The sequence below is a fragment of the Parambassis ranga genome, chromosome 7 (assembly GCF_900634625.1).
Source record: "Parambassis ranga chromosome 7, fParRan2.1, whole genome shotgun sequence".
Classification (NCBI taxonomy): Eukaryota; Metazoa; Chordata; class Actinopteri; family Ambassidae; genus Parambassis; species Parambassis ranga.
Genome location: NC_041028.1, coordinates 15,045,453 through 15,070,882, shown reverse-complemented (window position 1 = coordinate 15,070,882; position 25,430 = coordinate 15,045,453). Strand labels below are relative to the sequence as shown.

General features: G+C 42.2%; 3 protein-coding genes across 4 annotated transcripts; 1 reads left to right on the top strand and 2 right to left on the bottom strand.

The window, feature by feature from the left end:
* The first annotated feature begins 362 nt into the window (after positions 1–362).
* On the top strand, positions 363–9,385 carry brpf3b (bromodomain and PHD finger containing, 3b). Of its 2 annotated transcripts, none has more exons than XM_028410320.1 (13): positions 363–701; positions 2,310–3,859; positions 4,075–4,231; positions 4,350–4,481; positions 4,580–4,708; positions 4,791–5,103; positions 5,291–5,578; positions 6,248–6,829; positions 7,249–7,330; positions 7,418–7,506; positions 7,593–7,687; positions 7,786–7,940; positions 8,039–9,385. In XM_028410320.1, the coding sequence occupies exons 2-13, from the start codon at positions 2,334–2,336 to the stop codon at positions 8,220–8,222; spliced, it is 3,732 nt and encodes a 1,243-aa protein (XP_028266121.1). In that variant the 5' UTR covers positions 363–701; positions 2,310–2,333; the 3' UTR covers positions 8,223–9,385. The 2 variants fall into 2 exon arrangements, with proteins under 2 accessions (XP_028266121.1, XP_028266120.1); XM_028410319.1 differs by having other exon boundaries at positions 6,245–6,829.
* On the bottom strand, positions 9,168–19,477 carry nr1h5 (nuclear receptor subfamily 1, group H, member 5). The gene is made up of 11 exons (XM_028410321.1): positions 19,085–19,477; positions 16,085–16,227; positions 12,468–12,866; positions 12,251–12,391; positions 12,005–12,129; positions 11,408–11,497; positions 11,222–11,318; positions 10,555–10,671; positions 10,342–10,416; positions 10,128–10,241; positions 9,168–9,888 (listed from the first exon to the last, which is right to left on the bottom strand). Exons 2-11 carry the CDS (start codon positions 16,179–16,181, stop codon positions 9,686–9,688), a joined length of 1,458 nt encoding a protein of 485 aa, XP_028266122.1. The 5' UTR covers positions 16,182–16,227; positions 19,085–19,477; the 3' UTR covers positions 9,168–9,685.
* Positions 19,478–19,872: 395 nt separating this feature from the next.
* Positions 19,873–24,126, bottom strand: slc66a1 (solute carrier family 66 member 1). Its single transcript, XM_028410324.1, has 8 exons — positions 24,034–24,126; positions 23,375–23,568; positions 23,153–23,282; positions 22,645–22,732; positions 22,192–22,340; positions 21,996–22,088; positions 21,337–21,522; positions 19,873–20,701 (listed from the first exon to the last, which is right to left on the bottom strand). Exons 1-8 carry the CDS (start codon positions 24,064–24,066, stop codon positions 20,615–20,617), a joined length of 960 nt encoding a protein of 319 aa, XP_028266125.1. The 5' UTR covers positions 24,067–24,126; the 3' UTR covers positions 19,873–20,614.
* Positions 24,127–25,430: the final 1,304 nt, after the last annotated feature.

The window sequence follows — 25,430 nt, the reverse complement described above, 5'->3', positions numbered from 1 at the left end:
TGTTAACCAACTTCTTATATGAGTGTCCGCATCTTTTGTTCATTTTTTTCGATTGCAGTAAATAAAAACATGCAAAAACACAAAAAAGGTGGAAGAGCTCTGCCCTGCACATTCCTAAAACACAGTATAAAGCAAACTCTAGATAACTGCTTGTCCACGTTTTGCCGCAAAGGGTATTACACGTCGATAAAAATAATATTTTGGCACAAAATTACATTTATTCACAAGTTAGAACATTTTAATGGAATTAGTGTATAACTTACATGCACGCAAATGAGGAAATATTTTGAAATCTATACCCGGAAGTCCGATGTTTTTACTTAGGCTAATATCGATTTAGCACATACTCTGGGCTCCAAATAGCTAGCTAACTAGCCAAAAGGAGGCTAGTATCTCTCCTTCTGACAAAATAGGGTAAACAATAAGCTTTTTCTCAGGTTTTTCATGCAGATATATCGGTCTCGTTTTGAGTGAGCCATCGGTATTGACTGCCCGCCTCACAAACGGAGCGTTGTGAAGATACAGAGGGGTTATAAAACAGCGAAATATACCGGCTGGACCACCAAACTGTGGCTTGCTAACGGTGGCTATTAGCTTCTGGAGTGCAGCTAACAAGCCGCCTGGATAGGCAACCATTACTGTTAAAGCGGTTTGAGACCGCCGGCTGTTGAGCTGTCCCTGTCAGCCAGTATCCATAATAGGTAAGATGAATATTATGTGTTATACTGCTACTGTTTATTATTTTGACATTCATAACTTTTGACTTCAGATTTGTTAATGTGGTTTGTTATGTTATTTATCCTGTCAACCTTAAGAAATACCAAACCAGCTAACTCCAGTCCTGCTTAAAGTTAGCATGCTAGCTAGCTGACATATATTTACTTCTCTCGGTACGTTTTTGTTAAGTATGGCTGTTCTTATTCCAACGTAACAATGTGCAGTTCTCTGCTTCAACTTAGACAAACATGTAACTGAGATTTAAAGCATAAACAAGCGTTTACCAGTGTTCTAAAACTGTAAATATGGCTGACATTTTACTGTCGAAATAAGGACACAGATCTGCTGAGACTGTGGTATTCTCGAATCTCATTGGCCCTGGCTTGGATCAGTTCAACTTAGCTGAAAGCTGATTGGATATGGTGGTTGTGTTGTGGCTATCGTTGATAGAGAATGCCAACATTTTATGCGATAAAGTCGAAAATAATCGACAGATCATTTTTCTTTACTAGCTGCATGTGTTTTGCTGTAAAGACTAAACCTCTACTTCGCAGCTGACTAGCTGTCAATACATTGGTTCTTTTATTTAGCTATTTTGGGGGGTGAGTAGATTTCCGAGATGAAGTGTGATGGAATGTTTACAGGCATCGTGTACTCACATACTCATAGCGATATGTATAAAAAATTTCCTTGCACTATAATAATCATAGAACTGACTGTTGAAGAAGTGCAGCATAAATAGATAAATAAAAAATAAGTGACTACTGCACAGCCAATATAATAAAACCAAATATCAACATCAAATGTAGCAATGGGTGATTGCTACAATGATGATTCTGGATGATTAATACGTTGCTATTATAGTTACTAAAGCCGTCATCAATTAAAATGTTAACCACACAAACTGCTGCGACTTAACAGATTGCTTGTTGCTATTAATTATAGCTAGTGTTTAATGTTGAAGCTTGGAATAATTGTAGAGTCGGCACAAAGGTTTTGTACTGTACATTTTATGATATCAGATTAAATCACTAAGACCTAAACTGGCTAATATCTTAAAGGCATAATTCTAATTTGTACTAACAGAAATAATAGCAAGTCCTCAATGCTAGTATAATTCTTAACATACCTATGAATTTATATGTTAATTGTATGCTAATTCTTCTGTTGTTATTTACTTTGCTCAAGCATGTTCTTCCTCCATGCTCTCTCACTTTTATACAAAAGTGTGTATATCCTTAATACAGTGGTTTCTTTCAAGGGTAGAATATAAAGTCCCTCCAAAAGCAATTCAAATGATTTATTTTCATCTATGTTGTATATGTGTGTATATATAGAGAGAATCCTTGAGCTCTATCTTTTGACAGAATAGTTCAGGTTCACGTGTTATATGCAATGAGACACTGCAAGAAGAACTCAAATTCAAGCTGCAGAAATTGGACTTTTTACAAACTGTGTGTGCATGTTTTTTTTTTTGCCAAAAAGTACACATGTAATTTTAACCAAATATTTTTACTATCAAATGTTGTCTCTAAATGATTGCATTGACTACTGTTTATAATATATATTAATATATTTTGTTAACCTTACAGGAGGGAAAGAGTGAGCAGTGGCCTATGAGGAAGCCACGGCGAAAAGGCCAAGTGGCCGGAGGAGGTGGTGTAGATGTCAAAAAAACCAATGGCACTGCTGGCGGGCGTGGCGGTGCCCGGCAGCGTTCACCATCCCCTTACAGCCTCAAAGCCTCTCCAAGCAGAGAAACCCTGAGCTATGCCCAGGCCCAGAAGGTGGTGGAAGTGGAACTGGATGGTAGGCTTCATCGGATTTCTGTTTTGGAGCCTTTGGAGGTTATCACTGAAGATGAGATGATGGCTCAGGACATAAGTGAGTGTAACAGCAACAAAGAGAACAGTGTGCAGTCATCACCTCCCACCAGCAGTTATCACACAGCCCGCAAATCAGTCACACCCCGAGGCCGCCGGAAAGACTCCAAATGTTCCTCCATCAAGTCTCCACCCCCTCCCAAAAACCACTGCCCCAATTCTCACCCACAGTCACCTGAAAAGCTAAACACATCACACCATCACCACATGACCCTCCCTGAACCGAAGTTTCGTGTGCAGGAAACCTTTACACCACTTGAGGCACCTTGTTTGCCTACAGCATATTACCGTTACATTGAACATTCAGCTGAAGAGCATGAATCTAAGGCGGAGTATGACATGGATGAAGAGGATACAGCCTGGCTGGAAATGATCAATTCTGGCCGGACATCAGAGGGTTACTCAGCTATCTCACCAGACACATTTGAGCTGTTGGTGGACCGGTTGGAGGAGGAGGCATACCGGGAAGCTCGCAACCGGGCACCCTCTCAAAGTACTATAGACGATGATGCCTTCTGCTGTGTGTGCCTGGATGACGAGTGCCTCAACAGCAACGTGATTCTCTTCTGTGACTCCTGCAACCTGGCTGTACACCAGGAGTGTTATGGAGTGCCATATATCCCCGAAGGCCAGTGGCTGTGCCGCTGCTGCCTCCAGTCCCCTCAGAAACCTGTTGACTGTGTTCTTTGCCCAAACCGTGGTGGTGCATTCAAGCAAACAAGTGATGGCCGCTGGGCACATGTGGTCTGTGCTATATGGATTCCTGAAGTCTGCTTTGCCAACACAGTGTTTCTTGAACCAGTGGAAGGGGTCAATAACATCCCCCCAGCACGCTGGAAACTTACCTGTTACCTGTGCAAGCAGAAGGGCCGCGGTGCATCTATTCAGTGCCACAAGGCCAACTGCTACACCGCATTTCATGTCACGTGTGCTCAGCGAGCCGGCCTGTTTATGAAGATAGATCCTGTGAGAGAAACAAACATCAACGGGACCACATTTTCCGTTAAGAAGACAGCATTCTGTGAAGCCCATTCTCCACAAGGACAAGAGACTGGGTCAGATGAGGAGAGTGAAGGGCGAGTGGTGGGCAGCAGAGGGAGGGCTATTAGAGGACGGAGCGCCTACACAGAGGGTCCAGCAACACCGAAGAAAGGCAGAAAGTCTGACGATGTCAAGAACGATAAAAAGAAAGGGAAAAAGAATACAGACTCACACACTGGTTCACCACAAGTGTCAGTGCCTCAGATTCCCACAAGCAGGTCAGATTATTTATTCTAAATAAAATGTATCTGTGTTTGTTGTTTTTGCTAAAACAGTACACAGTAAATGTGCATTTTGTTGGAATTGTTTGGATTTACTAGCCAGTGTACATCAACACAAGTGGACGGCTACAACTGTTCTCTAGTGAAGATGCTGTGATTGATATCAGTTATGTTGACAGTAACGGTAACCTGGATCCATCTCTGTTTAACAGACTAAACATCATCTGCAAAGGAATCCTGTTCCAGAGGAAAAACCAGTTCATGCAGAGGTTACATAGTTATTGGCTACTGAAACGTCAGTCGAGGAGCGGCGTGCCACTAGTCCGGCGTTTGCACTCAAACATCCAAACCCAAAGGAATACTGAACAGGTTGGGGTGCAACACAGAACTACTTTTTTTAGGTTTAATATTGACAGTGTGATGGTCTTTACTTGTAGTTGGCAAGGCATCTATGACACAGCGTTAATGAAAGTTTTGTAATTTGCAGCCTGAAGTGGATGAGAAAATGTCTGCTGCAAGAGAAGCACTGAGATATTGGCAGAAGCTTCGGCATGATCTTGAAAAAGCCAGGCTGCTGGTGGAGCTCATCCGTAAGAGGGAGAAACTCAAGCGAGAGCAGGTAACATTCTCAGAAATCTGTACTTTTTATGCAAGTCCTAAAAAGAATACAATATTTCAGAGATAATCACGTGTGCATCCTCTTGACTTGGACTTTAGGTCAAAGTTCACCAGGCAGCTCTGGAGATGCAGTTGACCCCAGTGCTAGTGTTGCTCCGCTCCACTCTGGACCAACTACAGGAAAAGGACACAGCCCAGATTTTTGCACAGCCAGTTGATATCAAGGAGGTCAGACATTTGTTTTTTTTGTTTTTTCCTAGTGAAGTACATACAAGTTAATACTTGTAATTCTTGTAAATGTTGTCCTCAGGTCCCAGACTACTTGGAGTTTATAAGCCATCCGATGGACTTCTCCACTATGCGCTCTAAGCTTGAAAGTCACACCTACCACTCGGTTGGTGACCTGGAAACAGACTTTAACCTGATGGTCTCAAATTGCCTCCTCTACAACACGAAGGACACGGTCTTCCACAGGGCAGCACTGCGTCTTCGAGACCTAGGTGGCGCCATATTACGCCATGCCCACAGACAAGCCACCAACATCGGCCTGAACCTGGATACTGGCATGCACCTCTCAGAATCACCCCAGAAACGAGACTTCTACAGCTGCACCTGGGAGGATGGTGAGTCATTGTGATGATGTATACACGCACTATAGCACTTGGTGGTTCTCCCAGCATATGGTGAATATCAAACTTTGTCAAGATGTAATGGAGTCTGACATTTCATCCTTTAAAGGCTTCTTGTTCTTTAAATGATTGTTCATCTATTCCACCTTGATGTATCATTCTACCTCTTTGCTTTTTTTAGTTGACAGTGTGCTAGATCCAGACAACCGGCTTCATATGACGGTGGAAGAACAACTGAAGGAGCTGCTAGAAAAGCTGGACTTTGTCACGTCTATGCGGTGCAGCGGTGCACGGACTCGACGCATTCGCCTGCTTCGTCGTGAGATTAATTTCATCCGCTACAGGCAGGGCCAACACCCCCGGCACAGCCTCCTTAACGGACATCTTAAAGATGAGGAAGAAGATGACGATGAGGAGGAAGATGACAAGGACATCAAGCCAGATAACAGTCTTTTGTCTTCAGACAAAGGTGGGTGATGAAGAGCACTGACATTTTTATACTATGAAATTGCCAATGCATGAACCTTTAAACAACACTTTTTTTCAATGAGACCAGTTGTGAACATGAGCTAACGGAACATTGTCCTCAGGTAATTGAGCCAGGGTCCCCCCCACGCACCAACCCCAACCACCCCACTGTCTCCAGTCTAGTAAGTAGGGGCCAACAGAGTCTCGTTAGCCATGGCTGCCTCACAACTCCTCTCTCCCAGTGCACTCTTTGTCTGCACCTCTTCTATACATCACTCTCATAGACTCACCACTCTCCATTGGCCACGTACAGTCATGCCATATCATCCCACTTCTGAGCACAGGCTAGTCCAGCCAAACAGAAGACTGCAGCAGAGCACCTGTGATTCGAGTCATAAAAAGTGTCATGTTACCATGTTGCTGGTGTACAGTTGTGAGAGCGAAGTTCTTTATTCACTTGTCTTGATCAGGTCCTCCATATCTACAGAATGCCTCAACTCCCTTTGGGCTGTGGTTAGTGTTAGAATGAACTGTGAATCATTACAAAGTGACACCATTTTCCAGCGTGAATACTGCACCACCACATCACACTACATACTAAATGAGCATTCGTTTAAAATAAAAAAACTGGATGAAATTGAATTTTATTTATCTCCTCATCTTTCAGAAGACCTCAAATCCATTTCGCCACCAACACTGGAACCCACAGGGCCGGCTCCTCCTCCACGACAGGGGGACGCACCACTGGAGCCACCCACCCTGCGACCAATCACAGGGGAGCCCCAGTCCCTCAGCTGGCCCTGCAAGCGCCTTAAAATGGACAGTGAACTCTCAAACAGCACCACAGAGAGCATCAATTGCACTAAAGCACAGGAGCGATCTGCGTCGCTGACTAACAGTTTGCACAGTGAAGGGCAGGCGGTGACCAACGGCCTGCCAGAGCTCAGCGCCCCCCCGCGGCCCACCACTGGGGGAGTCGGACGACGAACCTCTGTGTTGTTTAAGAAAGCAAAAAATGGAGCCAAGCTGTACAGAGAGAGAGACAATCCTTTGCTGAATGGAAAAGGACCACCCAATGAGACTACAGCAATCAGTTCTACAGCCAGCAACTCATCTACACCTTTGTCTACTCCAACCAAAACTCCACAGAAAAGCCCAGGACCCCCCACGCTAAATGAACAATGGACCCCCAGTCGAGACATGTGCTCAGAAAATGAGCTGGAGAAAACGCCAAATCGTGCACTAGAAAGTGGTGAGAAACTTTCAAGTATTTAGAAACTAAAGCTACACAGGGACCTGTAGGACATCATCAGTAAGATGTGCTGCTAGCTAGTAATAAATTGTGCCTGCAACCTGACTTCAAATTATGGAAATGTCAGTAACAGTTGATGTAATTGTTTAATTTTATACAACTTTATGTTCAAAAAAGCTGTTTCACACAAGTACTCTCACCTCTGCACAAGCTTGTCACATAAATAAAATAGACAACAGTATCCACACTTCACAATGCAGTAACTACATGTTGACACTGTAAATACATTTGGAAATCCCTTTGCTTACAGGCTTAAGAAAAGAACGAATATAGCAGCTGCCTAAAATGTCTTTTTTTCTGGCTGGTTTTCTTCAGTAATCTCAGCAGCAGCTGTTCTATTTTTGTCACTGTGCTTTCAGGACTGACCAACGGCTTCAACAAGCACAAAGACAGCACGTCGGACTCTGAGTACAGCCCCTGCCCAGTCCTCCACAAAGAAATGTAAGACATGTTGTATCTCCTATCATTGCTTCTCCACCTTTGGTGAACAGTGGCAGAGTACTGACAGTACAACCTACTGTTTTACAGCAGCTCACCACCCAAACGAAGCCTTGGCAAACCTGCTCTTTCCAAAGTTCCCTTCTTGGACATAGTCAATGGAGACTCAGATTACACTGGTACTTCTTTTTTTCTTGTCAGTCATATTTTTCATGTGTTTGCTTTTATCTTTATACAATATTAATTTAATAATCTGCTTTTGGAGGCAATGGTAGCCAAACATCTGAGGATGAATCGGAGCTGGAGCCTCTCGACCTGGTGTGGGCCAAGTGTCGAGGATATCCCTCCTATCCTGCACTGGTAATAACTAATTTTATCTGCTATTACCATAAACTATGAGCTTTCAACAAAACAAATGTCACACTAAATTATTTCTGTTATTTATGTGTGTTGTTCAGATCATTGACCCAGAAATGCCCGAGGAGGGCCTGCTGCACAATGGGGTACCCATCCCAGTCCCACCCAAAAATGTTCTCCACCTAGGGGAGCAGAGGCAGGAGGAGACCAATGACAGGCTCTACCTGGTGCTCTTCTTTGACAACAAGCGGACATGGTGAGTTTCTGATCAAGTCAGGCTGTGACCTCATAATAAATACTGGAAACTTAGTGGAAATGTAATGAAGAGTTCATATTCTCGATCTTACATTGTAGGCAGTGGCTTCCCCGTGACAAAGTGACACCTTTAGGCGTGGACGATACTGCTGACAAGCTGCGCATAATGGAGGGCCGCAAATCCAGCATCCGCAAGTCTGTCCAGGTGGCGTACGACCGCGCCCTTATCCACCAGAGCAGAGTGAGCCACAGTCAGGGTTTCGTGGCCTCCAGCTACCTGTAGGGGGCAGCTGGAAGCGCCGTGTGCACCCACAGTCAGCTACTATGCATTTCTGTTTGGTCTTAAAGCAGCAGGTGGGCTGAGTGCCTCTGCCAGCTGAATCTGTATTCACACTGCGGTCTGAAGAGATTGCAGCAGCGAGTCCTGGGCTGTAGTTCATTACCAAACCACTAGTGTCTGACACAGAGCAGCCGCGTTTGCCTTTGTGTCACTGTGGAACTCCAGACGTGAATGAAGTTATCTTTACTATACTGCGGATAGTAAATGTTAATTCCCCTTCAGGGATGTATCGAGGCATCTGCTTCCTCCACCTGGATGTGTAGAAGCAGGGGGTCTTGATCACAGATATTCCCCTCTATTTTGTATAATGCTACTGCCAAGGAATCAAATTGTCAGAAAAGAGATTTGACATATTTATATGAACTGCAGAAGACTGATGAATGGTTCACTGCCATCTTTTATACAAAAGCTTTTTACATTTTAATCTTTTACAAACTTGTATATTATAAAGGCACACTTTGTGTACATATGTATGTGTATTATCAAACTTGATTTTTAATTTAATGTTGCTGTTTTAAAATGCGTATTTCAATCAGCCCACACAGGGCCAAAGCGAGGCTGTGTATAATTGTGGAGATAAAATGATTCCTGACTTGCTGCAGTGTATTTAGCCTGTTTCTGATGTAATTTCATTGTGGTGTGTTTGTGTGTGTGCGCGTGTGTGTATGTGTACATTCTGAGCATACAACACAATGAGCCGTTCTTATATTTGAATTCTCTTTTTGATACAGAGAGAAATAATTTATTTATGGAAGACAGAAATATAGAAATAAAGCTATATTGGTTAAAGTTGAAAATTAAATCTTATTTAAAACAAATGGAGGGAGGTTTTTAAAAACATGCAGCCCACGTTTTAACAGCTGACTTCGCACGTTTGGTTTTTGATGATTTTTTTTATGGAAGACCAACGACAAACTATTCACTGTTTTACCCCCCAGAGGATTCTATTTATTATTAAGAGCCCCATTTTATTAAATGGAAAAAACACCTTCATAAGCTTGTATTACCTGCATATTTTACCTGCTCACCAAATATTTTGTCTGTAACCAGTATTCCCTCATTTTGGGAAATAAATGCTCTATTAAATAACTTTTTTGGGATACTTACCATGAGTTGTGTTTTTTCTCCAGTGAAACAAAGTTTTCTTTTTCCTTTATTTTACTCAGAAAAGTGGAACATATTTATTATTTATGTTAACTGTATAAAAAAAGACCTATAAAAAAATCACAACCTTTCAGTCCACAAGCAGATTTTAGATGCTCTGAAATGACTGCAGGACTGAACTGATGAAACAAACCTGTTGATCCGACATATTTCTAAACATTTGTAAATTGTAAATTAAAGATGAAATATGAAACTTCCCAGAGATGACATTGTTTTCATCATGTTCCTGTATGTCCTCTCCATCAGTGTCCAGGCTGCTGTCTGATCACGAGGAGGTAGTTGTGACGCAGGGTTCGGAGCTCTGTCAGTCTGCCCAGCAAGCGGCCAAATCGCTGCGGTCCCCCTCGCGCAGCTCCAGCCTGGGTCCCACACACCCTGGACAGCAGGTCTAAGATCAGTTCCTGCATTTTATCAACACAGCTGGCTGCCTGCAGGGATACCCTGTCTGCAGATCAGGGACAGAGAGAGAGAGAGAGAGAGAGAGAGACGTTCACAACACAGGAACACAACTTTCTCTGTGTTTATATCCAATAAACTGAGGGGGTCTGAGGGGTCTCTGTCAGGCTTAGAGCCATGGTAAAATCCACAGTTAGACGCCTTAAGAGATTGAGTGAATCAGTCAGTGGCTCATGATTTGCTAAAGAGCTTGCAGATAAGTTAATGATTGTTTACTGCTGGTCAGACCTGAGCAGAGCAGAGCTGTGGCTGTAAGCAGAGTGTACTCGGCCTCTGTCACCCGCAGCACCGCCATGCTGTGGAAGAAGCTGAGCACCGGTCCAAAGAGATCCTCACTGCCTCCTGTTCACACCAGCAAACAACAAAGGCCTCATTTACTTATTCACTCCACCACTTCTTCACAACCTTATGTGTGTGTGTGTGTGTGTGTGTGTGTACTCACCTAAACTGTGGATGTTTTCCTTTGACTCAGCATTTCTGAGCCAGTTGTGTGTCGACGTACCAAAAAGCTGCAGAGCTGACGAAAAATAAAGGATTAATCATCATTAACTACAGTATTACCCTGAAATGTGTTTCTCCATGTCTGCAGGGATGTTAGGTGTGGTGGTTTAGGTGGGTCTGGTGATCTTCCTCCTTCTGTGGCTTGTTCACATACCTGGACTGGGGCCAGCTGGATTGTGGGAGAACTGCTGAGCTGAGAGCAAAAACATGACCTCCAGAGAGGAGACAGATAAGAGGGCAGTCTGATCTGAGAAGTCCAGGAGGTCAAAACCTGTGAGGAGTACATCAATTAAAGTATATACAGATATTTACGGCATTTCAAAACTGTCCACTTATGTCACGTATACATTAATAGTAATATTGAAAGACAGACTTAACCCACAGCTTGTCGTCCATTTTGTCTTTGGCCCTTCATGAGAAATAACTTGGGCACCTTTGGTCAAGTCAGTTTTCATAGTTCAGTTCCCAAAATCCATATGATGTACTACTATGTCTTTTTTCATATACCATTTTATTACTTGATAAATAATGTTTTAGTATTGTTGTATTACATTATAAAAGAACACGACATGATCATTTTAGAGTCTACTTATGCAGGAATTACAGCAGCAAGGACAGAGAAGACAAATTTAGGTCTTTTTCAAGGTATTAAAGTGTTTGATACTAATCTGCTAAAGGATTTGATAGTAAATTAGATTCTGCTCTTCTAGTTTTAGAATCCTTATAAAGAAAGTTTTAAAAGTTTAATGGAAATGAAAAGCAGCTGGCAGGCGTTATTTATAAGGCTTAGAATATTTGCCCTCATCTTCCCTTCATCTCACCTGGCACCGTCCTGGCGAACTGCAGCAGTCTTTGTATGTGGGGTGATAAAACATCAGACGAGCCCTCCCCTTCTTCTGCACATGGCCACTCAAACACCTGACCGCATACACACAGGGAGTAATGTGACCACTGTTTGTAGCCTTTGTGTTTGTGAGTCAGTGAAGTGTTTCCATGCTGTGACTCACCCTGCTGTCCTGAGCTCTGTACAGGTGATGAGCTTCCACCATCTTGTCTACAATGTATTTCTGCTCTCGGGTTAAACTGGACGACGCCGCCTGATACACAAAAACACACCTGTAACCCTTAGCCCTTAGCAAAATCACAAGGAGGGCTGAACTGTGAGATAAATGCTGTACTAAAAGTAAATACACACCATGTGTGGCTTTGACTTCCTGCAGGTCTGTTTTTAGATATAAAGGTGTAAAGGCTTAATGCTACTAGAGCTGCAGCTGATCACTGCAGAACCAGTTGAATAAATCTTGAAAATGTTCCTGTTTCCAGACTAAAAGTTCCAAACTTCTATCCATTGACTTGCATTATTATTGCCTATAATTTGTAATTTCCTGACTCTGCTTGGATGGGATTTGCAGCTAAGATAAATATAGGGCTGCATTTATGCATTTACATTTAATTTATTTTGATTTTACTTAAAAAAATACCCCTAAATGTGTCTATTTCTGTGTCACTACACTGTGAGTGTATCTGTTTCAAAGAGGATCACATGTGTACTATGAATGTCAGCTTCATCCCACATGCTGACCCAGACTGTGTGAGTCCAGTACCTGTGCAGGTAACCTGCTGGTGGAGCTGACTCTCCTACTGTCTGTGTTCTCCTCTTCCTCCTGCCCTCTGCCTTTACCGCCCTTCCTCAGGCGTTTAGATTGGCACTGAACCTCGGTCAGCAGGCCTAGGAAAGAACAATACACGTATATGTGTAATGTGTATATAGGTGTTCTATATATAGATATAAAAGTGTGATTTTAGCGTTTTAAACAGTTGATATTATGAATTTGAAGCCGATGTCGTACACTCAGCCAGCATTCCCACGGCGCGGCACTTCCTCAGCCGGCAGTCCTGGCACTTCCTCCTCATGTACATGTCCATCTCACAGTCCCCACCACTCTTGCAGTGATACACAGCTTTCTTAGTCACACTACGCCTGAAGAAACCTACGGTTAAAAGGAAAGGACCTGTAGTGTCTTAACAAATAAAAGAACAGGTGTTCAAGATTTCATAGTGATGTACCTTTGCATCCCTCGCATGTGAGAGCGTTGTAGTGATACCCTGACGCTTTGTCTCCACACACCACACACAACTCATCCTGACCTCTGATCTTCCCTCCTGACCCCACCCGTGACCTCCGTCCAAGAGGCAGGCCTACTGCTCCCAGCCCCTGAACCAGGCCCCCGCAGTAGGGCTCTGGGCTAGTATCACAGGGGGTCTCCAGACAAGGAGGGCTGTAATGGTACGGAGGATGGCAAAGCTGTGAAGAAGATGAAGAAGAGGAAGGAGAAGGGGTGGAGGATGGTGGAGAGCCGTAGAGGGAGAAGGGCAAATTGGCAGGGCTGTACTGTTGTTGGTTGTAAGGGAGCAGCTGGAGGTCAGGGTCCTGCAAGGGATAGCCCAGAGGTTCAGCCAGCATGTCTGAAAAAGAAGGTACAAGTAAAAAAAATAAATCAATCAATCAATTAAGGAAGCAAGCACAGAAGTAACACATGGGAGATGGAAATTAACATGACTAGAACAAAGAATTAAACAATTCAAATCAAATCAAATAAAAGTTTCCAATCAGTCTCTGAAAGTTTTTAGCTGGTTAACAGTGACATCTGTGGCCGTTATGCGAACTGCAGTCAGTATTGCATTGATTATTATCTATTATCAATACAGACCCAATTAAGTTTAATTGAATGGTATTAGCTAAGCAAGTTAGCCAATTTAGCAGCCATGTCAGCCCCTTTGAGTTTACTTGAATTAACCCTCTTCTTGTGCTACATCTGGAAAATCTTCTTTGTTTTTGGATTTTCATGGAAAAGTCCTTTACATAAATGTGGGGAAAAACACAGCCTTCTGTTGAGTGTGTGTGTGTTTCAGTGGTTGGTTGGAGCTGTAAATCATTGTGGAGATAGAGCAGTTTGTTATATTGGCATAATCCTGGTTAATTTGGCAGGATGCTTTGTGCTGGTTGAATTTGCTCAAATCATTAATTTTGTTCGGCAGACTTGATTCACATGCTGAAATAAAACAAAGGCAGCAGTCTGAGCGTGACTGAAACTTGAATGAATATTTCAAAGAACGTCACAGGAATGTAATTTTACGTGACTTCACCATTCTAATGGCTCTTAGGGGATATAATAAAAAGCTCAGAGTGAGACCCTGTGAACTGGTTCAGACTGCTGAAACAGGATGCAGCTGAAAGCTCCCAGTGCCATTCAGGATTTTTGACCCCCCCCCCCCTTTTAGTAATGAACGGTCAGTGCTGGGACGGCCTGAAACGTCTTGGAGAGTGGGTCAGCGGATGGTGTTTTGCAAGACCTGTCTCCACTGAGAAAACATGTGTGACCATTGGCAGCCTCTTAAAGCACAGCTGGGCCCAAAGTGACCAGGACTGCTGTGGGACTTGGTTCCGCACTGATTAAAGAGCAGTGAGGAGTCTCAGGCCTACAGGGACGGATACTTCTAACATGCATGAAGATGATGGCTTAAAACAATATATCAATCTGAATGTTAAAGGTTGGAGGTCCTCCACAAAGTTGGAGGAGTAGAAGAATGGTCATAAACAAAAGCAGCAAAGTTGTGATATCCAGCTGGGTATGAGCATAAATACTAAATGCATTTTAGCCTTTGACTGTATTAGTGGAGAGAAACAGGCTGAACAGTAAAGTCTTGTGCCCCAGGTGTCACCATTTTGGCAGCATTTATGTCCACTACCTCTCAGCAAAGCTGAAAATGGGTTAAGAGGTGAGTAAAGCTGGCTTCACTTCAAGTCTAAACATCATTCAAACAGGTAATATAAGTCTCCATTGTGCAGTTGCTATGTCATTTTTGAGACTAAACCACATCCTGCAAACATACACTTAATCAGAGCATTTCAACAGGGATTAAAATAGACTTGTTTTTGGAGTCACCATCAAGTGGCCACTAGTAGAACTGCAGTAGTTGGAGCTGGAAGTGATTCCTCCTAATAATATGTGTGAAATGAGTAGAGCTACCCTTTAATAAATGATATATTTACCTTCAAATGTAGTCAAGAATGTAGGTTATTTTCTTCTAATTCTTCTATAAATATTTTGATTGGTCTGTCATTAGTCTTGACTGAAAAGTTGATAAAATGATCCTGACACATTACAGAGAGCTTCCTTTCACATTGCAGAGTGCTTATTAACCCTTGCCACCCCTTCCTTTTTTTCTCTTATCATCCACTGCCTCTCCAGATGTTTCCTGTCTTCACCAGACCGTGCCGGCGATGGTGGTGTTGGGGAGGGAGCGGGGGGGGGGGGGGGGGTCTCGGCGTGTGACAGAGCTGTGCTTTGTACTGTTTGTAAACCATCTGAACGCTGTCTAAACACTCCTCAGCCTCCTCTCCATCCCACGCACGCTAGGGAGCCAAACAACACCAGCAAACTACCCCCCATAGACAACCCCCCCATCTCCTCCAAAGGGCAGGAGGGGAGACAACAGGGACAATTTGTTGATGATCCACATCAGTATAAATAGATCCTCCAATGCAGGCTCAGCCTTCCTGCGTGCTGTGAACACAGCGAGCCGGCTGAACCTCCTCAACAACTGCTTTTATTCCACGTCACTGAGTTCTCAGAGATGGTTAGCATCATCATCATTCAGAAGCCATATTTATAATGCAATAACACATTAGAACATGTACCCGGCTCACTCCACCATGAGATACTGTAGGCTTCCACTATGGATTATAAGCTGTTACATTTAATGTATGTAATATCTCTGCATACTGTGAATGAATGGGAACACTCACAGAGCAGAGCCTAAAGTAGTCCGAGCTCAGGTGTCACTCTATGATGGTGATGTTTTCTCTGGCAAAAAGGATGCAGGCCCAATTCTTATAGGCCTATACAACATTTTGTATTACAACAGCCTAATGAGGACATTGGCTCACACACTTACACAATGTTGTGGTTATAAAGCAGCTGGTAAATATTACAGTACAGTATTTATATAAAAATACCGGATACATTACACATCATGTATTTGTAAACTGTTTCACTTCAGAAGCTACCATGCTAACTAGGCTAACTATGATATACAGTCAAATAGATCAGTCTATTACTTGGATCCTCCAAAACCTAGATCATAGTGATTTAGACACCATTGTTCAGTAGTTCACTTGATAATATCTAAAAAATATTTTCCCTGCAAAGACATGCATGAACCAGAAGAAACATATATTCCATATTTTTCAATACCTAAAATAGGGCCTAAGAGTTATACTCCATATTATTATCCAGAAAACTGACTCTGGAAAATGAGCCTCATAAATGCCACTGTTCAACTGTGACATTCTAAAACAAATTATGAAAATTATTAGCATGATAACCCAATGATGTCACACAGCATCATATACATGCTTTAACTGCTGATTGATAACACAAAGGCTGCTTTGCAAATGAAATATCTCCTTATATTCAATCAGGTGAGACATGGCCGCTACATGTCTGAATGTGTCCTGCAGTGTTAATTTATTGCCCCTCTAACAACAGAAATACAGCATGAATATAAAGGCTTTTTAAGAGAAGTAAGAAAAAGTGGAAGGAAATGAAAAGAAGTAGTAGATAGTAAGATAAATTGAAGGAGCTGAGGGTAACAAAGTGCATGTGTTAGCATGTACTCACCGTAGTACTGGAGCTGCTCTGTGGAGCAGTAACCATCCGAGGTAGAGAGAAACCCTCCTGCCGAAAAGCTCATCTCCAGCTCCGTCCACTCTCTCATCTGGACAGAAGAAAATCCTCTCTACAGCTACCAACACTGGACCTGTCTTCACACACAAACACACACACAGTCGGTCACTCAGAGGATTCACACATATATCAAGGATCTGGGAAGTGCAGAGACATTCCTCGATCCCCCAGGACGTGTGCAGGTCTCTAAGCTGATATCCCAGCCTTTAAAAAACAAAAAATAAAAAAAGCAGAGAGGAAGAGTACAGCTGAGGATCTTTGGTGTGTGCTGGATGATGTACTGGAGGAGGTCTTAAGCCTCCCTGGGGGGTGTGCTCGATGGAAAAAAAACAGGAGAGAAAGTGGGGACACCCAGGAAGGACAGGGATGTGGGAGAGTGGACCAAACAGCTGGACATCACAGACCAGAAAAAAGGGGACGTGGAGTGACAAGTGGCACAAAAAAGTTCAATCTAAAAGAATTCCAGACATTAAACCATCTGTTCAAACATTTTAAGCTTTTGGTACTCCAGATTATATTTAAGATATTTAAGAGTTTACTGAATGTGTCTGTCCACGTTTGTCCTTCGGGGCTTGGGAGTGTGTTTACTTTGCTTTTTGTTTGTGCTGCAGTTAATATTGGACAGCAGTTAGATTTAAGTGTCTCCTGGACCTCCACCTCCCCCACACACAGTTAACCAGAGCGAAAGGAGCCAAGACCCCGAAACCGCCCAGAGGAGATACAAGAGTGACCCCAACACAGGCCTGCAAATCTGCGAGCATGGCCGTTTGACATGTAGCATGCTTACTGAGGATTAACTGTGTCCTCCCACCCGCCTATCATCCCTCTCAGCGGCTCATTATGGGAACCACAGGGCTCACTGCTGGAAGGCAGAGGGTTAGAGACCAGCCAATCACTCTCACTGAAACTGCGGCCTTCGCTGATGCCATCAGTCTCAGTGAGAAAGGAAACAGTAACGGTTTGCTCGCTTGTCTTTGCTTTTAAGTGTACAAAGGGTAAATTGGTACATATGTGGCCACAGTGACAACACTGCTTCAAGATAAATTGGACTTTGGGTAAAAGGTCAAACTGGAAGAGAGCAAACAAGTAAAACAAAACATTGTGTCCCAATTTTTAAAAACATACAAACATTTACTGTAATTATGACCAAGGAAAGTCAAACAAACTACATGAAATTATTTTTGAATAAAAAATATTCACATATGACAAGACGGGAAACATTTTCCATTGAAAATGGAATGATCATTGAATGAACATTGAATTCTGTGGACTGAATATACAGTCATGCTGGAGACACTGCGTAGTAATAAAGTAGGATCTGAAACCATTTGGATGAGTCGGATCAGGTGGATCCTGTCTCATTTTAACCTCTGACGCTGCTTTAATGCCCTGGAAGGAGTTACTTTTTCCACAGTGTTACGTCTAATTGATTAACTGCTTTTCTTTTTTACCTCACTAATATGGTTATTTTGTGCTGTACACAACAAAAACTTGAGGACAAAAGTGTATTGATCAAAAAGAACCGTGCTCAAAATCCACAGTTTATCCAGAGACCTGTCACCTGAAGCTGACTGACTAGTTTTACAGGTGACAGACTGTGATCAATCCTGTGGTCAACATGAATATCTACACCAACTACTACGTGGATTTATTGATGTTAAAACTGGGGACAACTTTGCCTGGTGTTGGCCTAGGATGTCAGAGGATCACCATCATCAGACAAAGACAAATCCTGAGGGTGGATGTCTGGATGCATCACTGCAGCATCATCTGCATACAGTGCAGTATACTATTTAAAAAAAGGTACAGTGAAATACTGGTGTTAGAGTCTGACATAGATCCATTATTAGTTATTACTGTAGCATGTCACATCCCAACATATGTGGTAAAACAAGCCTAACACCACAGAGCCATCCCTCTAACTGTCTGTGACCTCTGAGGAGTGGACGGAGGACAGAGAGCAGGCAGCAGCACAGAGAGTGACTCTGAATGATGGAGACATCATCTGAGAGCGTGCAAATGTCACCATGGATCTTCAGGAGGTGTCACACTGTTGGACACAGGCCTAACTATGAGGGCTCGCCCCCTGGGAGATGAGTGTCGTGAAAAAAAGAAGAAAAAGAAGAGGAAGCAGGGACAGACTTTCATGCTTAGTTCAGAAATATGTGTTCTTTGCATCAGGATCAGAGTCTGGCTGCTCCACATAATGCAGTTTCTTTTGGTCTACACCAGAAACAAGATGGCATGTGAAACCCTTAAGCTCATTAGTCCTGACTCACTCACAGCACAAACCCTGAGATAAATTCAGCACATCATAAATCCAGCTCGGGACGTCCTGTCCGTGTGTTCAGCTCCCATCTTTATCAGGCAGCTGGCTGGTTGGTAGCTGCAGCTCGATAATGGCCTGGACTGTTTACTGATCCTCGCAGGAAATTGACGCTCACGTTAAAAGTGGCCTCAGGATTTTGTGAGTAAAGTCCACGGCTTATGTCTGAGCGTATGTGAGCGCTTGTGGGTGTTTGGCTATCATGATTAGGAATGTAAATTGTCAGACGTCTACTTAAAGCATTTGTTTGGAGGCATTTCCTCTGTTCTGTGGAGGTCATTGTGAAGTGGGCCTTTCACACAGCAGTCAGTCTGTCTTCTGTGATGAGACATTATACATGCTTAACTTCACAAAATACCCTCAATTGTGCTTAATATAAAGCAGCATGTAAACACATGGTCATCAGAACAGGGCCTGCAGCCAACACTATACAACATTTTTAAGGGCTAAAAAGTAGCAAAGTACATATAAGTTGTACTTTTCAAAGGTTTTATTTACATTTGTATATCACCTAAATTGATTCCCACTAAGATTGCATTCTGCGTCAAAGCAAAAGCTGATGATAAAGATGAGTTATATTATCTTTCAGCTGTGTTAGCTGGACTCACCGCTGATGTTTGGAGTCTTCCTGCTGTGTAACGCGTCCACTCTCACTTTGTCCAGCTTTCACTTTTTTGAATGATGACAGCAGCCCAGCCTCTATTCTCTCTCTCTTACACACACACACACACACAGAGTAAACAGAACCTTTCAAGTGTGTTTTAGAGACATGTGGAACTCTGACCAAAGATCTCCTATTTAAACAAACCATTCGGATTTAATGCTAAAATGTATGTTGAGTTCTGTAATGGAGGCATTAGTGAACTTCACTAGCAAACCACGAAAATGTTTCCTCACCCCCAACTCAGGAGCTGGAATCATCTCATTAAGAAATTCCCAGTATATAATGTTTATAAACAGCCTCTTGTTCGTGCTGGTGATGGATGGATGCGCCCTATCACTGTGTGCTCTTCCTGCAAACTTCCCAACCCGCTTAACAATCTCTCTGCCACTGTTTCACAACCACACACACACTTCTGACCTTACTTCCTCAGTGGGTGGGCTCTTACTGTTTTCAATGTTTAATAGTAAGTGTAAGTGTGTGTGTGTGTCATGAGGGAGGAGAGGGGCAACTGAGAGGCCAGCGTGAATCTGCTAATGAAGAAAAACAACATGGCTGTGAAGGCCTCCCAGGAGCAGGTCAAACAGTCGCCGGAGGTCAGTGAAGGCAAAGCGTCATAGGTCAACGTTAAGGTCGAGAGATGACCTTGTGTGGGAGGTGAAGAGAGTAAACTGAGGAGCTCTTACAGTAAAATAATGAATGTGGGATCATCTTAAATGACTGGATCAAGACGTGTAAAAGAGAAAGTGTTGTTCAGTTGTTTAATCTTTACAGTACACTGACCCACCAAATATATTTAACATTTTTTTTCAAAGTACAAAACCAAGTTGTGCAAAACTGTGTAGATGAAAAATGTGTGATTTAACCAACAAAAGTGGTAAAAAAAAAAAAAAAAAAGTCTGCGTTAAGGGACGTGATGATTATCACCAGTGCAATCAAAACTGGTCAAGAAAATAAAGCCGTAGGAGTACAAAACGTTAAGCCAAAATACACAAAAAAAGAATTCATGCTAAAAAAAATATTTTGTTTGATTATGGCACTACATTCTATACAATTAAATGTGCGTGAAATTGAAAATTGAAAAATTCAAGTTACAAGAAACACAAATCAGACAGGCCTTCGTGCAGAGATTGGTCATCTGTCCGTGTTGGCACCAGAATAATTCTAAATCTATGTGTTTTTTTTCCTCCATGAGAGTTCAGGCTTGACAGGAGGAGATTCCATCCATGTTCGACACCCGAAATGTCCCTTTAAAACTTCAAATGAAAAGTTCTATATATTATCTTAACTCATCCGTCGCTGTGCTCTGTGGTTAAAAACACATTGTAAACATTACAAGAGGATGAAAGTATAATAAATACAACTATAAAATTAAAGTGTGCAGTTTTTTTGTCATCCTAATGTTGTGTTTGGGATATGATTGAGAGATTTCACTGAAGACGCTCCAGTCCCACCGGTACACTCTCAGTGTTTTGGTTTAGCTCTGCATCAGAGGTGTTGTCTCATCATGGTTGACGTCCAAGCACTCCGGAGCTCTGCGGTAAACTAAGAACTGGACAGAGATCTGAAGCAGAGTGAAGGAAATGTAAAGACCTGCAGTTCCTTGAATGGCCACTTGAGTCTGCCTCCAACAGTGACTCAATACCACATAATGCCATGACGACTGTACATTTAAATCACTCACATGCATTTAAATCATATATAGTGCTTAGTTAAGGTTATTAAGGGCTTTAGTGACAATGGGGTGTCATAATAGGGTGTGGGCTGCCTGCCTAGACTTCAGTTGCTTTATCTCTCTGTCATCTCTATGCCACAATAATGATAGCTTTGCTTAGCGTAGCTTCACAGTCCTGAGTATAAGCTACAAATATATGGGTTACTACAATTAGAGGAATCTAACTGATTACAGGCGTTAGCCCAGCAAAATACTTCAGTCCACTTCCACCACACCACGTTTATGCAGTGCAGCAGTTTTTACAATCTATAGCTATCCCATGCTGGCAGCAAACCAAATTCCCTGCAAGTGCCTGGACCTTTGATACAGAGTATTGCATTTCCATGCACACACAGTCATGAGACCTAAACCCGTCTGATGAACTGTACTCTCTTACCAGCTCAGCATTGCCTAAAATGTAGCATGTATGTGGGATTAAGGAGAGCCGTGAGGCCCAGCAGTTTTTTTCCTCTTTGAAAGGATACAATGAGGTCTAAGAAGAGAGTGCCCAGGCTGCCGATGAGCCAGGGCAGGTGATGAATCAGGTAGTTGCCTTCAGCCTGCCCCTCATCAGGGTTCTTCAGTAGGACACTCAGGCCATATAGAGTGTTTCCCAGGATGATCAGCGCGAACAGGAAGTAAGACACTCCTTCTGTCGACTTCCTCTTAAGCTGTGGGCAGATGAGTGACAATGAGAGGGGAAGTGGGAAAGACAAAATCCTTTAAAAGGCTGAGCTACGTTTAACAGAGCTGTGAACCTTGAACTGATGTGAAATGTGCTGACTGGAGAGACAGCTGCACCTTCATGCTAGATTACATTCACTTGCATTTTTGGTTGCTCAGTTATAAGGTACATTAAATCTCTCTTCTTTCACTTTGATAACTCTTACTTATATCATTTAGACAGAAATAAAAATGATACATGAGAGTGACTGGATCATCTTACTCAAGTTATTATATACTATTTTTCTTGAAGCTCATTTTTATATACCATTGGAAGTGTTTACAAACTTTTTCTTGTATCAATTTATTCAATTTAAAATAATTCAATACACTTGTAAATGTACAGGTAAAAAGTTAACATTTGTATGACTTTCTATGACCTTGAGTGCTAAATAATGATGCGGCTGTGTGTCACACTTACATTAGTGTATATCTGTGGAAGTCTAGAACAGAGGTAGAGCACTGATGACACGGACCCAATAGAGAAACCAATAATCTCTTTAGGGGTGAAAGCCTGGAGGGACAGAGGGGCAGATGCAGAGTATTGCAATAATCATCTCATGCCTTTGTAATAATAACAATTAATAATCATAATTTAATAAATGAGCAGGACTTACTTTCACAGCCCCCGTGGCTGAGAGCAAGGAGCGACTTCTGAACCCAGAAGAAAAAATGTCCTGCTGCGTGTCTGCACCGGTGAGGTGGGTGAAGCTTGTGGTGAAGCCCAGGACGCAGACTACACCCACCACATGCAAAACCCTCCTACCTGTGAAGAGACAGCACCTGGGTACATTAAGACATCTCTCCACATTCAACCAGACAAGAGTCAAAGGTCGCCAGTAAAAGGAAACTAAACCACTGGAGACGTGTGATAGCATTTGTACATCTTATAGTGATTAGTGCTCTTTCTCTGTCTGCACTGATAGCAAGCCGTCAATAAGCGTCTATATCACATTAAACTGACAGATCAGCTGCATTATTAAATGCTAAGACAACAGTTGGGGATAACATGTTTGCAGATGCCACTTGTTTAAAGAGAACTGCACGTAAAAACAAACCAAATCACTCACGTTCCGCCACTTTGTTTCTTAGCTTGTAATAAGCATACATGGCCAGCATCAATAGGTCAGCCACAACGTAATACACCGCTGTATATGTCTGCATGACAAGGAAAGAGACAAGAGACAAGACAAACAAACAAATATTTTCTTAACACAAAAATAAGTCTCTGTAAGCTTCTGGCAAAAGAAATAGTTAAGATAAGATGATCAATAAGAACATTACTCAATGAATCACCTAGGTCCCTGATCAACAAACATTAATTAGCTGCTAAAGGCTCTATAATGTGATACATTTCAGGCACAACACTGCATAAAACATACTTTTAAAACTCTAAAAGAAAATAACAATCCCTAGACTACATTTCTAGGTTTCATAACTTTGAAGGACACTTTACCACTGGTTTAAATCTTTGACACATTTAATTATTAATCTCTAAACATCACAGACTTATAGATTAATTGATAATACACCAATCATGGGAAACAACTCCGCACTAAGGCAATCACTAGAAGTCACCTGAAGTGGAAGCTGGTCAGCCAAAAAAGAGCCCACCAGATTGCAGGAGTCACCTCCCAACCACAGCAGCAGAAACCAAATAGAGAGGGCACTGTCCATATTCCCTGTTTTACAGGAGCTGTAGTACTGTCTGCAGCCAAAGAAAGAACAAGGACATTTAAACACAGCATTTAAATAAAACCACACTTCTTCTGAAAGATACATATGCACCAAAATACTTACGGAAGTGAAGACATCATGAAGCAGAGGATGGAAATAAGGCCCAGATAGACGCTGGCCATATCTCTTGCATCCTGTGCACATTCCCCAAGTCCTTCCCAAATCCATTTGGACCCATTAGGACACAAGGAAGTGAAGTTTCCCTGTGTGGTCCAACTAAAGGTGCCCCGTGTTAGGACTCCGTCTGTCCACATATTCTGCAGGTGAAAAACAGAAATGTCAAGAACACTGTACATTTTAACATTCTCAGTTCTCAGCCAATGAGCAATGCCTCCAATCAAGCATAATTTGAATATGGCATCAACAGCTCGAACACATGAATCAGAAGGCAGAGCTTTCATCCCACACTCAACACATACACAATATGTCACTCAACAAAAATCTCACAAAATCTTCCAGGTAAGGTGGTCGTAACGAAACAAAGGTTTGCTTTTCCCGAAGACATTCAAACTGTATTAGTTAACTAAAGTATATCGGTATCGTCAAGTAACGATACATGTTTAACACAGTTCATACAATTAAACCGAAACGTTTAGTTTGATACTTAGCTAGCTAGGTAGCAGTGACGATAACCCTCACTAACTACCGGATGTCTTACATGAATATTACGTCAAAAATAAAGTACCAGACTGGAAATAAAGAAAGAATCAGGTATATATTGCCTGTGTGGGCGCTGATATGCTGACAGAGTCCATCGCAGAGCAACAACCTCCCAGAGAGTGGAGCGAAAACACGGAAGCAGGCGGTAAACAAGTCAGGGCTATACCTGCGAGCTGATTGGCCGTTCTTCTGCCACGTCACTGAATGCGCGTCACATGACTTCAGGCTCCAAAACAAATCACTATGGCCTTCAAGATTAGAATACATATTAGCATTTTTATGACGAATATACCACAGCAAACAGCTTCTAATACATGTTTAAGACTTGTCCCGCTTTACGTTTTATTTAACAATGATTTTGCGATAAATAAATCATTAACCCGTTTAACTCCAGAATACAGTATATCCGTGTTAACAGTCTGTGGTCAAACTGTTCCACTGTGAAAGATTTATTAAGCCTGTGAAACAAGGTATCTGCCGAAGTGGGGCGACACGCACATTTCACACACTCTCATCACATATCAACAAGCCTTGTTAAAGTGGATCATTTGGCTCCACGTGTAAATTCAGTCGTTAGTCTTGAGCTGTGGCCTCCTGCATTCTCAGGGCTGGCTTTACATTTTAGAATGCAGCCGCGAAAAACAATATTATCAAGCCCATAAAAGCGAATTCTTGTATGCAAATAAAACTGCGTGAAGTGGTCTCAGTAGCCGATTAGATGGCAAATTATCACAATAAAACAGGGATCTATTTTCTCATCAATATCTATAATAGTCTTTATTACATTCAAAGATAATGTAAAAAAAAGTAGGATTAAATGTAACTCCAGTCTATAGTTCCTATGTTTCTGAAGTGAACTTGTCAGCTGACTCTTAGTCATTTTGTTGACTCGGCACTTCAGCATACTGACGTCAGCTCGTGCGGGTTTTATTTCTAGGTTTGCCGACATCACGTGCTTCATAAAAAAGAGGCCAGAGGTGCAAGATGAGGCCTTCATCATCTAGAAGCACTGTTACAGCAGTCATGCATGAAGTGTTACCATCAAAGTATCAAAAACACACATTGAGCTGAAGGGCAAAGATAATTATGATCATTATAATAATTATTCTTTAAAAAAATACACTGATCTTACCACACTACATCTGCAGTTAAGTAAGTTACAAATGTCAAAGTGCTTTGTCCTTTACGGGTCAGAAACACAGAAGCTCAAGCTGCACACACAGTTGCACTGCAGTTGCAGTTGCATCAGGAAACACTGATGGTAAATTAATATAGTAGCTCCTGAAATGTTTGGACAAAAAAACTGGGGTCACTGTCAGCTGTTAAAATCTAGAGTGTAAATGCTGCTGTCTATTTGTATTAGCATTAACTTAATGAGGTAGAACATTGATCGTGTTTACTGAATAACACCCGACAGCATCACAGAACTTTTACACAAGGGGTTACTTTAGGTAAGCAA